Here is a 14,348-nt window from a genome sequence, read left to right on the forward strand (position 1 = left end):
ATGCACATGCAGCACTGTGTGTGGAGGTCAGAGGTCAGCTTTTGGGAGTTAGTTCTCGCCTTTCACCTTCTGAGGTAGGATCTCTTGTGTTGTTTCTACTGCTGTGCTATGTATTCCAAGCTGGCTGGTCTGAGAGCGTCTGGCTGATTCTCGTGTCTCCACACCACATCTTTCTGTAGCAGTGCTATGGTTACAGATGTACACCACTACATCTGGATTTTATGCATCAAACATGAGTGGCCAGGCTTGTATGACTTTTGCTTTACCCGCTGAGCCAGCTCCCTGCCCTGGGTCTTCTAATTTTTAAGTCCATTTGATAGGTTGTGACTTTCTAGGATTTGTCCATTTCATCTTATGTTGGCGTACATTTGTACATAGTATCCTTTTTGTTCAATTAAGTTATCATAAAGTATTGATCCCCCCCACTCATGCTTTTTTAAAAAACATAATTTAGGCCCTATTTTCTTCTTGGCCACTTATGCAGTGATTTTCTAATGTTGCTGTAGATTATGTATCACTTTTACAACTGAACTATTGCAGGAAGACTTAAGTAGTTAGAACAGTCAATACAATACTGGGAAAGTGTCTGGGTGACTCACACTCTGTGGCCCCATCTTCCCCAGTGCAATGTGACTGCTCTCAACCTTTTTCCTCGTCCCCTTCACTTCCTCTGCCTGAAGATGGAGGCGAGACGGTGGTCCATCTGCTGGCCAGGCTTATGTCATGTCAGGGACCTGATACAGGCGGGGCTGTGCCGACCACTTGGTCCACACCATAACTCACCGATACTGTTTTTGCCGAGCTTCCAGTTCTTTACGTCTGTGCTGCTTGAGGATGTGGATTTGATCATCTCGGGCTAGCTTTGCTGTGAAAGAAGGACAAGTATGAGAACAGCCTAGGAAGAGTGGCAGCTTCCGAATAATGTCCCGTGGTCAGGTTTTCCTCAGGCACCTTCCACTCAGCCCTCAGTATTCTGCTCATGCAGGAATCCTGGGACCTCTAGTCCAGACCGTGTGTGTGTGTGTGTGTGTGTGTGTGTGTGTGTGTGTGTGTGTGTATGTGTGTGTGTATGTGTGTGTGTATGCATGCATATGTATATATATGTATATCATATTACATGTATTACATATTTTACATACACACACACATATGTATGTATTTGAGACAGTCTCTGGTAACCAAGTAACTCAGGCTGGTCTTAAACTCCTGACCCTCCTACTTCCAAGTGCTGGGATTATAGGCCAGGCTCATCCATCTGATTCATGCTGCCAGAGAAAGCAGCAGGACTCTGGCTCTTATGCGTTTAAATCCATTTGGTTGCTTCATGAAGAAATGCAAGACACTTCCTGTCCCTTGTGCTATCTACACAGAAGACAGGCTCTGCTCTAAAACGAATGTGGTCACCTAGACTGTGGGTGTAGAAGAGATACAAGAAGACACAGACTTGGGCTCTGTGGTTTAAAGTCATGTGACCCAGAGTAAGCTGCCTTGACTTCCTCACATGTAAATGCCTACTTGTTGGAGTCTTAGGGGGATGCTAGTGTGAGAACATCATAAAGCATTCTGCACCATGTTAGTCCCTCTTAAATGCCCAATAAATGAGAATAATAATTATAATGGGTTATTCCCATAGCTGGTCTTAGGTTTTCTTGCCTATCTACAAACCTAGGAGTCTCAGCATTTTGTCACTTGGCCTGGCCTGTCATCTCTCATTTCAGGAGCTTTGGCAAGTTGCTAAAGCTCCTTAAAACAGATGAAATTGTAGTCAACTGTACTCCAATTTAAGGCAAATACTGCAAACACATAGGGTCTCAAATAGGAAAATCTGAAAAAGTGCTTATAATATATACTATCATACAGTATTGTACACCTCAGCTGTCCATGTGCACTGAAAATTTATATTTCTGTAAAACACATTAAATTAATTGAAAACATTAAAGATGCAAGCACCGTTTTTATTTTTTTATGTTTATCATCCACAAGATTATTGTTTCAGGGCGTTGTGATTGTTTCTCAGACACCTAGTCTTAGTTCTCTGTTCTCGAACTGCAGATCCATTCCTTCCCGTTCTCAGCACTGAGAGCTTTCCAGCTCACTGTATGCCCGGCCTTGAGCATGGAACTAGTCCCAAAGAGGAAGATCAAGACCATGAGGCAGGCTCAATACCCCTGAGGTTGACATGAGTCAAAACTGTGACAATGCCTATTGTCATTGGCTATGCTAGGCATTGCTGTGAATATTTGATACTCTTTGCCAAATGCCTTAGATTGCCAGAATATTCCTTGGGCACCCTGACTCTCAGAGGCTTCATTTCTTTACCTACACTGGTATGAATAGATTTCCATGGAACTCAACACATCAAGTTGACCCAAGACAATGACTCAGTCTCCCCAACTATGAGACTCAAACTAACAACTTATGGTGCTTACTGGGCTGTAGAATGACAAACTCAGCTACTTCTCAACCGAGTATAGAAGAACCCCTGGGCAGCTAGCTCCCCATGGCTGGCATGAGCCCTGGAATGAACCATTTCCCCACACATATGCTGTGGATCCTGGGACCATAGTGACAGTCCCATCATTTTTATGGTTACCAAGGTGAAGCTGTAAAAGCACTAGATGTAGGCCATCTAGTGGAGTTACATGTGGGGGTGGGCCCTCCTCTTGCCACATGTTGTTGTGTCATGTGGGCTAATCATGGCCACAAATAGCTTGGGATTTTTTTTTGGTTTTTTTTCCAGACAGAGTTTCTCTGTATTGTTTTGGAACCTGTCCTGGAACTCGCTTGGTAGACCAGGCTTGGTCTCGAACTCACAGAGATCCACCTACCTCTGCCTCCCCAGTGTTGGGATTAAAGGCGTGTACCACCACCGCCCGACGCTTGGGCATTCTTTAAATTGAGAGGTTTCAGAGTTCTTCCCAGTCCAGGATAGGTAGCAGAGTTACACTAAACTGGTTCCATGTACAGGTCGGAAGCCTGGCAGCTTCCATTCTCTCTTTCCTGGAATTCTTGCTGTTAGGAGTCAACTACTGTATAAGAAATGCAGCTACCCTGAGACCACCATGCTGTGATATGCCTTAATGAATGGGGTGTTATGCAGAGATGGAGGCCAAGAAACCCTGAGCCATGGGAGAGAAAACCATGTTTGAGGTGACTCCTCCAGCCCAGTCCTGTGAGTAAATGGCACAGGGGACACAGATGAACTACTCGGCAGAGCCTTTCCAAGATTCCTTATGATCATTAGTCAGATTAAATAACTGTTTACAGCAAAGACAGTTGGTGCTTAATGGGACTTGCCAGCCAGATTATTTACGTCCCCGAAGATCCCATCCACCTTATCTTGTCTGTAAAAGTGACAAGAATGGATTGCATCATTGGGCTTCCCATTAGACTCAGCTCTGGGAACAGACTAGAATGGGGGTCCTGGGAGAGTGTGTATGTTGAGGGTGGGCCGGGTGTTTCCTCCCCAGTCTGCTCTGCATTGTCTCCCAGGATGTCCACTTCTCTTCTGAAGCCACAGATCCTCAGGGGCTGTCTTTAGAACACTTCCCTTTGCATCGCTCCCATGCTCTTCCGCTTTCCCAGCTCATCAGGATTAGCCACGGTGCTGTCTCTACACACTTCCTAAAGTCTCTCTCTCGGTGACTCCTTGGATCATCCTAGTCTGCCTGCACTATCTTGCACCTTGCTATGGAAAGCTACAGAAAGACTGAGAGTAGGACAGACAGAAGAAGGATTCTAATGCCTTCAAAACACTCGGCTAAGAAAAGCACTCTGTCTTCCTTGTTCTAGCCACAGGATGACTTGAATGCTGAGTGTGTGTGTGTGTGTGTGAGTGTGTGTGTGTGTGTGTGTGTGTGTCTGTCTGTCTGTCTGTCTTCTGCTGATATTTGGGAAGAGGTAGCAAACATCCTTCTAAACCCAAGTATCCAGTCCAGAAACATTCCCAGAATTTGGTTTAAAGTCTACATCAAGGACAGTGAGATATAACCTGAAGGTCAAAGACACCAGATGGAAAAGAACTTCCTTATTTTGGTCTCTTTTTTATCAAAAGGGATGGTGGTTTTTTTTTATCAACCTCATCTTGTCTACATGTCCCAACTGTGAAGAATGAATCATGGCGGGGGATCTGTGTCCCTGAGAAGTGCTCATTGCTGCCTTGAGCAGCAGCCGCCATCCTCCTCATTGTAGTGGCGGTTGGCAGGTACAGGCTTATCATTCCAGGTGGAGACTGAAGGCAAGGGCCACAGCTACAAGGGAGAAATTCTCCAAGGCTTGAGTTTGACCCATGTGTATAAGCAGCTAGTGTACAAGGGGTGTCAGAGAGAGAGAGAGAGAGAGAGAGAGAGAGAGAGAGAGAGAGAGAGAGAGAGAGAGAGAGGCCTTTGTTGACTTTGATAACTGCTTCCTTCTCCAATCCTCTTTATCAGCTAGATGGAGCCCCCTGAAAAAGATTGGCCTCTTACAGAGGTACCAAACTGGCCCTTGTGTATCCAGGGTCTTGAGAGGCTAAAACAGCAGAACTGAAAGTTCAAAGCTGGCCTGAGCGATGTAGTAAGACGGGTGCTTCATTTCAAAGCAAACAGGTAAAACAGGTGATGGGAACTCCAGCTTGCCTCTGTCCCTTGGAGCAGGTATTCCTCTTGTCTCCAGGCCTTCAGGAGACGTCATGTCTCTCAGGACACCCCTCGCCCATCTTACAGAGAACAGCCAGGGAATTTGGATTATGAGGCCATGCCCTAACCTGCAGAGCTCCCTATTTGCAGGACTACTCTCACAATTGCATGTTAAGAGACCCTCATTACCTAGTGGCAAAAGAAGAAGGCAACAACGCCATGTTTTTCCAGGACGGTGTGCAGAGGGAGGCTACAGCTGGTGTGTATCCTTGGGCTATTAGCTCCATTCTAGAGCTCATTAGTGCCCAAGAAGATCACACCTCCTGTAAGGCACAGGATACAGAAGTGTGTTCCATCCAAGATGTCCTTCTCACACCCAGGAATACGGCGCTCTGAGATGGGGAGACTTTCTAGTTTCCAGGAAGCCTCAGAGAGGCAGAGTGGCAGGGGTCTTAGTAGCTTACCTCGTCCATCCCTCAGCACAATCTCACCCTCGCCTGTGATCCAGCGGTAGCATGGGAACTCGATGTAGTCCCCGTGGGGTGTCTTCAGGGTGATGTACTTCAGGTACCAGTCATCATGCAGCCAGTATTTGCGCTTCTCAATTCTGACTAGCTGGATCTCACCCAGTTCTTCATCCACAGTGACGTCGTATGAGTCCACCTGGGCAGGAGGACAGGAGAATCAACCGTTGCCCCTCTGGGCCTGAATTCTGGCGCCGTTGAGGTCATTCCTCCCTAAATGTGCTGCCCTGTCATACTAAGCATTGTTAGAGTTAAACAACATAAATCTGGCAGTTCAAGATCACATTAACCTTTGCCTTTTTGTGAAGGTCTTCCTCATAAGGAAAACAGAAGTCTGTACCATTAGATGTGTTTAGCTACCTTGAACATCCATAGTCACATTACCTAACTTCCCCAGCCCAGCCCTCTTTATTTATCATGCGCTTTTCATACTTTTCAGATCATAAATGATGGACTCACACTGCTTTTGTGAGTCTTCATTTACTCTTAAGTAACATGTGACGTACATTGCTGTATTTAGCGACTTTGTGTGCTTTTCTCCTATTATTTTTGGCTTATGCCAATTTGATTCTCAGGCTTGCCTCATCTGAAATGGGATGGGTGGTTTTGTTTTGTCCACAGTTAATTTTTTTTTGTTTTTTACGAGACAGGGTTTCTCTGTATTGTTTTGGAGGCTATCGGTCCAGCCCAGCCTTGAACTCACAGAGATCCGCCTGCCTCTGCCTCCCGAGTGCTGGGATTAAAGGCGTGCGCCACCACCGCCCGGCCACAGTTAATTTTTATAGCTGACAGTAATCATAAGTTTATAGAGTACAACATGACATTTCAATATATGTCTAGAAGAAACATTGACAAACCAGGGCAATTAGCATTTCTGTTATCTCAAACACCTACTCACTGGAGAAACATTAAAAACTTTCTTTTCTCCCAGCACTCGGGAGGCAGAGGCAGGTGGATCTCTGTCAGTTTGAGGTTAGTCTGTTCTACAGAGTGAGTTTGAGGTCAGCCAGGGCTGGGATTAGAGGTGTATGCCACCATAGTCTGGTTTAGCCAAGATTCTTAAGAAATCTCTTCATTTAGGTATCTCACCCCCTGGAAGGACCTGAGTTTACACAGATGGGCTCTAGTGACCCTGGGAATGTCTTCAGTCTATGTCTGACTCAGGCTGTAGGAGGAAAAGGTACTCAGGTCCCTATCAATTCCTGCAAAGTCAGGCTTGGTGAGGGTCCTCTTCAATTGCCCCTATGTTCTGGAGGATGCAGGCTGACCCTTCCACAGAACATCCTTTATAATGTACAGGTGCCTGCAGACAATGGCTATGGCTCCTGAAGCACTCTCGAGAGATAGTGGAATTGTGACGTATTTAGTAGAGAAGACACTGAAGCCCAGTAAGTAGCACTTCAGTTATTAATTCACATATCTGGAATTCCATTTCATGCCTTACTGCTACTGTCTCTTTCTTGGTTCTCAGGACGCCAATAAAGCGAGTAGGGTCAATCTCATGGGTCCAAGTCCTCCTGGGACAGATGAATTTCACAGTCACAGAAGCTGAGAACAATGAGCAGTCCCATGCATCCATGGCACTTGTGGTAAGCTGAGGCCACCCTGCTGCTAGGATGTGCCACCCCAGACTGTGGACAGTGCTTCCACTTGGGCCCTAGTGACTGAGCTTTTGGATGCTCAGAGATTGCTTGCCTCCTACCTCCAGGGAATTGGTGGGCATGGCATCAGTGCCCATGGCCTCTGGGTGGCTGGTATCTTTGTAGATTGATGGATGGAAAGGGGAAACTGTTCCAATGACTACCAGGTTTGGAAAGCCTGGACTTGATAAGACAATTTCAAGGCAAACGTCCTGATTTTCCATCAACAGAAGAACACAGGGTTCTACATGTGATAATGAGATCTCATTGACCCCCTATTTCTGTCTCTCTTTCTTCCAGCTACTAGGAATACTGCAAGATTTCCTACAAGGAGTGAGAAGTTGGGTGTTTTCACATTCCTCTCAACTTTGACTACACTGGGAAGTTTTTATGTGGTGGCTGTGACCAAGTCCAGATGTTCTGGACACCCAGGAACAGTTTCTGAGCATGAAGAACCAGGATCCTTTGTGGGATGACACATCTCAAGCCCTTTCAGAAGAGCCTGCCTGGCACCAGAGTGTCTCTCCTGTGGGACAGAGGCACATCCCATTTGGATGTCCCCAAGAAACATCACTTCTACTCTACAGAGAGCAAAGGTCACTATCATGACCACACAGAGAATAATGACCCAGGGCCTGATGCACCCCAGGTAGAGGCTCTGTCTACACTACAAGGTGGGACGAAGTCAGAAAGCCTCATGATGCATCTACAGAGCTAGGGTAGAGACGTGGCTTCCACAGATGGGGAGGAAGTGAAACCTCTACACTGAGACCTTCAGTGGGTCAGAACAGGTTCTTATGGGATTGACTCACATGTCCTGGGGATTTGGGGAACATTTAGAGGAACACAATGAAGATAGGATGATTTGGGACTGCCCACCAGCGAAGTTTGCCTCATACCAAATCCTACCCTTGTATGTGTGTGCAGAGCCCACAACTCTGCTACGGATCAAGATGGAGACCTTGAATCCATTTGAGGAATTGGGGAGGCCAGTGATGGGAAATAGGGTCAGAGGACTAGGACTCGACTTCACATTGTAGGTGCAAGCTGGCTGGCCATATGGCCTCATTAAATTGCTTTGTTTCCTTCTTCTTGCCATCCTCCTCCTCTTCCTTCCCCACTTTAATCTTCCCTTCCCCCTCTTCTTCCTCTTCATATTACTCCTCTTCTTCCTCCTCCTCTGTCCCCTGGTCTTTGTATTCCTTCCCTTCTTCCCCTTTCCTCCTTCTCTTTTCCCTTCTCCCTCTTCCTCCCCATTCTCTGCCTCATCCCCCCTCCTTTCTGCTCATCCTCCTCTTGCCATTCTCCTTGTCCTAGTCTTCCTTTTCTTAGACACCCTCCTCCTCTCCCTTTTTTGTGGAGAACAGTGGACAACCTTGAATGTCATTCCTCAAGCATTGCTACCCCCACCCCAAGCCAATGTCCCCTACTGGCCTAGAACTGACAAAGTAGGCTAGGTTGGCTAGCTAGAAAACCTCAGTCTCCTTTTACCCACAGCTAGGATTACAATGTAGTCTCAGGTCTGACTTTTTAAAAATATGGGTTCTACAGATCAAACTCAGGTCCTTGGGCTTGCAAAGTGAACATTTCATGGTCTGAATATCTCTCCAGCTGTGTTTCTTCATCTTTCAAGAAGAGATAGCAACTATCTTGCAAGATCATTGAGAAATCAGAATGGCAGGGTGCTTGAGTAGCCTACTTTCTCCAAGGGCATAGTCGACCTGCTGTGTATGTCCGAACTACATGGTTTGCATTCTCAGACTCAGGAGAGCTCGTAAAGCAAGGCACTCTGCAGTATCTGTGAGCAGTCAGAGCCAAACTTTGCACTGCAGTTCATCCATGGCTCCATGTGCCCATGGAGTGAGAGAAAGAAACTGCACCTATATGCTCAAGCCCTGAGCTCAAAACTCGGGGGCATGGGGAACTTCTGTAAGGATGAGGGACCATGGAAAGGATGCATGCGGATGAGAGGGAAGTCAGCCTGTGGTCAGGACTAAAGGGCGGCCACCAAGAAAGCCTGGACCCAAGCCCAGGACAGCTGCTTCGGGGAAGTGGCTTTCCTGTGGTGTTGAGAGGCTGGAGAGGATGGTTTTAGGGTGAGAAGGGATGACATCAGGAAAGTTGGGGTGAATAAGGAGAGGGCACCCATTGCAAAGTAAGAAAGATCTGAGGGGAAAACTACACACTTTGAGGCCATCTAGATAGCTAGACCTGGTGACCCATGAGCAAGACACCAAGTGGCTTTTCTGGGGGAGGGGAGTCATAAGAAATGGGGTCTTACAGTTGTCCAATTCCACTTGGGCTAAGGGCCTCAGAGATGCGCTAGGATGGAATCACTGGACTGTCTTGTAGGGACTTAATCTGCTCTCTGGTAGGATCTTCCCTAGGAGATGGAGGTCAGGTCTATAGTCTGGTTTATCGCTGGTCAATCCAGAGACTTTGCCGCCTGGCTTCTGGCCTGCATATGGCAGGAGAATAAGCAGGGGTGGAGGTCTCAGCTAGAACCCAGAAAGTCTTAGAGATAAAGTATGTTGCTTGTGGGTCTAGAACTACAGAGTGAAGCTACAAGATCACAGAAAGCAGAGAAAGGCTTCCCTCCAGGAAGATACGGGGTGACATGTGCTGTCTCACAAAAGAAGGCCTTGGGAGGGTATGTGGAGCCACCAAATGTGCTTCTTAGTGAGTATGCTAGGATGACACTACTTGTTGTCTATGACTTTAACACACTGAGTTCTTTATGGTGAGCACTATAAAGTGTCAGCACAGGTGCTCAGTGAGTGCTGTGCATATGACTGTATATGTGGATGGCCATTCCATTTTACAGGGGTAGCTGAAGCTTGAGAGAACAAGAGGAGATGGTGTTAGTGAGTGCGTGATCACCTCAGAGGTGCAGAGAGTAGAGAGGAGTGGCCAGGAGATGCAGATATGGGGAGCTGGCAGAACAATGTCCTCAGTTCAGGGAAGTCACACTGAGGAGGAAGGCTAGGACACAGCTCCCACAGAGTTACCACTGCATTGGCCAAAGAGCAGGAGACAGACACAAGAGACATGGAGTTCACTAGCTGAAGTCAGGAGGGGCCAGAAGGCTGATTTCCCTTGCCGCCTTTTTTTTTTAACTCTGTTGTATATTTGGTCTTAAAGTTTCCAAATAGAGTCATATATTAGAGAAAGGGATATGTTTTGAGAAATGCATTGTGAGGTAATTCTATCATAGTATATATTTAGACAAACATAGATATATATTATACTATAAGCCTAGGCTACATGGTACAGCCTATTGCTCCTAAGTGAGATATCTGTGAAGAATATCAAAACTTTACTGAATATGGTAGGCAATTGTAATATGATGGTGAGTACGTATCTGCTTAAACATAGTGAGTATACCAGGCAACAGGAAATTTCAGCTGTGTTATAATCTTGCAATGACACCATCATCTATGCTGCCTGTTATTGACATAAACATCATTGTTCAGTACATGAATATCTCAGCAAAGTTTTAGTTTATCAACTTCTGTTTATGCTTTCTATCAGCATTTTATAAACAGTTGTTCATTCATTTATTATTCCATCTCTGCCAGAGGACAACTTTGCATTTATTACTCAGGCACACACTGTCCACCTTCATTTATGTGCAACCCTTCTGTGGATGGCTGAGAGAGAAGATGGATCTCTCCTGAAGACCCAACTGTGCTGTCCATCTTGAGTGGAGTCCAATGAGAGACACGCGGGAGGAGGAAGAGGCTGTGGAGTAGAGAAAGAGGGAGATTGGAGGGCAAAAGAGAGATCAGGGCACAAGGAACGAGAGACAAAAAGGAAGAGATGCAAAGATCAAAAGTTCAGAGAATGAGAGAGATGGGAGCTGTAGTTAAGAGGGCGTGGAGACAGACGAGGGGAAATGAGGCTGAACTGTAGGGATGGAGAGGGCACAGAAGGGGCTGAAAGACAGATAAATGAAAACACATTAGAGTAGAAAAGAAAGGAGAGTTAGAAGGTGAGTGGGGGGGGCAAAGGAAAGATGGAGAGGACGATGAAGGGCAGAATGCAGGGCAGCGAGGATGACTGGTATATGAAGTTAATGAAGAAAGAAGTATTTGTCCTCCATTGATGTTCTTCCTCCTAAAGAGGTCCTATAGAATCTACTCTCCATAAGTAGAATATTTGTTACATATATTTAAGAAGCATATTGTCTGTAAGATGAATTTACATGGTCTGACTATATTCAAGAACCATATACTCAACAGCATGCTATCCTCAGCTTTTTCAAAGTACTGTTGAACAGGTAAAAGTAGCCATCTATGGTGTCCTCAAAATGTCCACATTTGTTAAAGCTGATCCACGTAGGACTAGCTTATGAGGCAAGGCTGTTCCATGTTCTATCTGAGCTGTCCTCAACAGACATCAGGAAACCACTGGATGCCTGACATTCAGAACCCCATCTGCAAAGGACTTGGTTCCTGACCTGAATCCCTATGCAGAACTCTTATGGGAATAATGGGGATGGGCAGCAGTGCAACTTATTAAACGAATTAGTACTAGTACTGTCCATTATTCAAGTGCATAGGAAGGGGGTGCCCGAAGTCATCCTTGGACCTTTGTGGTGGCCAGTTTCCGTGTTATTCGTGGTAACACAATGACGTTTTTCTCAGTTAAGTGGAACAGCCTTATCTTCTCAGCAAACATTTCCCTTAAGGTTCCTTTTCTACCTTTACCCAAAAGGGAGGTCTGGACTTTTGAAGACACACAGGCCACAGAATGAGGAAGTAGCTCTGGTACGCAAGACAAAGCATGTAGCAACTTTGCATCAACAGGAACTTTCTCAAAAGCTGCTTTCCTTTCTCTTCTTTTCTCTTTTTTGTTAAGGCTCTTTTTGCATTCAGCCGTAGGACAGCAGTTCCCCTGACCTGCAGGTCCTTCTCTCCCATGGAAATATGCATGCAAATCTCTCCTGAAATTTGCCTCTGGGGTTCTTGCTGAGGTGTTTAATTGCGGTGACCCTTGAATATCTTTTCAGGTTGGGAAACTGAACAGAACAACATAAATATTGAACAGAACAGTGTTCTCACTTCCTATCTAGTCATCTACGATGGCCCCACTGCTATTCTCTTGGGGGAAATGACACACCATCGTGGGTGCTGTGCTATATAGCCTGAGCACACTCATAGTCTGTGCTTCAATAGATTGTGGAGAAGGCCCCTGCAGTCCATTTGTAAGAAGGAAGCAGCCTGTCCTCTTTCCTTTTCCCTAGATAATAGGAGAACCCCCAAAAGAGTGAAAATAAACAAAAGTGCTTTGAAGGTTCCATAGGTGTCACCATCTCAAATGGATGCCACACTTTGTATGCAGCAGCACAGACTGCAGAAACCAAGCAGGCTCTACATACAGCTTTGCTTGAAGGGAGTTCAAGCCTGGTTTGTAGCTTGCAATTCCTGGCTGCCTACCAGGTCTCAGGATAGAAGTCAAGTCTCCTTAGAGTTTGGAATACTGAAAAGGGGCTAACTATTATTTCCTTAGTTTAGGTTGAACAGATCTGACGTGAACTTTACCCAGGAAGTATTCAGTAGAAGCATACGGAATTGTCGATCGTGTTTATTATAGTTAATTTCATGTGGGTTGACTCAGCTGTAAACTAAGAAGGCAGCCTAGTGAAATCTAAGAATTTGGGTATATTTTAAGAAGGAAAAAGACAACCCTTGAGTACCTGCAGTGTGTCTGTTAGTCACTCACTGATCAAGTTTTATGTACTGGGCATGTAGTGGGACCCTGAAAACCATGACCTGTCTGTGCTAGCCATGAGCTAGAATGTACACACCAGTAGCATCCAAGATGAATGACCTACCACAGTGCCTGGGTGGGGCCAGATGCGAGAACCCTGGCTACCCTGGCTCCTGAGTTACCAGACTCCAGAATCTGTATTAGGAGGAAAGAAGGGGATCTCCCCACCCCCCAAGAGAGAGGTTAATTCTCAGGGAGGAAGTGTCCCCTTGCAGCACCCTGCTGACAGGTTTTCCAAAGGCTGCTGTGTCTGGCTGGGGTTTTCTTCCTTGAAATTCCACCAGGGCTGAATGCAGGGAATGTAGGATGCCTAGGTGTGGGGACAACTCCTAGATTCATTCCCAGACACCAATGGGATTGGGCTTCCCCATGACTCATGGATAAGACTGGACCTAGCCTATTTTCGGCTTGGTAAACCGAGGTCCACAGTAGGGATAGAAGAATGATCAAGTCCAAGTGGAACTCCGGGCTCTGGTTCCCTGTCTTACAGGAAGCCCTTGCCTACACAGAAGGGACAGTTGTCTAACAGGGTTTTCTATGCTTTTCAGTAGAATAGCTGAGACACAAGGACCTCAGAACTCCCCTCACAAGTTCTGGGTCCCATTTGTGAAACTTCTGCCACGGAAGAAGCTAGCCCCATGCAGACTTCACACTGGCAGTCCATTATCTCTTAAGGGGTCCCGCCCCCAGGAAGCCCAGGGTTCCTCAATACCTAACTCTAACTTGCCCTGACATGCAGGGACTCTGGCGCTTCAGTCAGGGTCCCAGATGCTCTCACAATTGGGGCTCTGGCACTTGGACACCTGCCAGACCTGTCCTGCCTCAGGCTCTTTGCGGCCAGTCCCCCCCGCCCCGGGTCCAGTCTTTGGGTCCCGAGCGCGCATCCTCACCGCGCCACGCTCGAAGTCATTGTAGAAAGCTTTGTCCAGCAGGTGCTTCTCGCTGCAGCCCGCAGAGCCAATGAGGCTGAGGTAAATGTAGTCGTCGGTGCCCGCGAACCACTGGCTGCCGGTGGCCACAGTGACCGTGTAGGAGGGCATGACGCTGGGCAATGAGTGCTGCTGGCGTGGGTGCAGGAGCCCACGAAGCTCAACGTGGCAGCACACCAGCTTCTTGACCCTGTCACCCGCGGCAGCTCCCTGCCACAGTGGTCAGCAGCCGCCTAGCCCAGAATTTGGGTCAGGCCCCGCCCAGGACCCCGCCCTGCCCTCTGGCACAGGCTCCGCCCCTGACCTGGCCAGCCCTGACACCCCACCTTCCACCTCATCCTTTTCTGGCGGGGCAGTAACCTCTGACAGGCGGGGGCGGCGGGGTGGGGGTTGCTCCTGTGCCCTATCTCTACCCTGCAGGTATCCTGGCAATCTAGCTTTTAGCCCTCATTAATTAATGCATTCATTAGTTACTAAATCTCTTATTCCTTTCATCTTTATGGCTTCCTGCTGCCTCAGTGTCCCTCATTGCCCCCACACAAGGGCTGAGGTGTAGCACTACCTACAGCCTCATTCAGTTTTCAGAGGCAAAACCGCACATAGCCCATGCAGTCACTAACTTAGAGCAGGAGGTCTGTAGCTGACGCCAGGGGAATCTGGATCACAGAAACAGAGTGTTAGTTTCTTTACAGGATGAGCAGTCTTCTCTCTCTTGGGCCAGGTATTGGCCGGGGCCAACTGGGAGAAATGGTTAGTGGCACTGGGGAAAAGTTCTAGAAAGTAGTGGCCAGGTTAGGAAACTGCTAGTCTGCACCTGCCTGACCGCCTGGAGCTTGGATGGCATGCTCGCAGAGAGAGTGTGGGCTT

The 14,348-nt window shown here is 47.1% G+C and overlaps 1 protein-coding gene across 1 annotated transcript in view; it reads right to left on the reverse strand.

Annotated features, from left to right (window-relative positions):
* Alox5 (arachidonate 5-lipoxygenase) overlaps window positions 1-13,626 on the reverse strand; it is a 45,134-nt gene extending 31,508 nt beyond the window's left edge. The window contains 3 exon segments of the mRNA NM_001281587.1: window positions 784-865; window positions 5,081-5,279; window positions 13,443-13,626. Of these exon segments, the coding sequence (NP_001268516.1) occupies window positions 784-865; window positions 5,081-5,279; window positions 13,443-13,592 (431 nt within the window). The 5' untranslated portion in view covers window positions 13,593-13,626.
* Between the last annotated feature and the right edge of the window lie 722 nt (window positions 13,627-14,348).

The sequence above is a fragment of the Mesocricetus auratus genome, unplaced genomic scaffold (assembly GCF_017639785.1).
Source record: "Mesocricetus auratus isolate SY011 unplaced genomic scaffold, BCM_Maur_2.0 Super-Scaffold_100676, whole genome shotgun sequence".
NCBI classification, from domain to species: domain Eukaryota; kingdom Metazoa; phylum Chordata; class Mammalia; order Rodentia; family Cricetidae; genus Mesocricetus; species Mesocricetus auratus.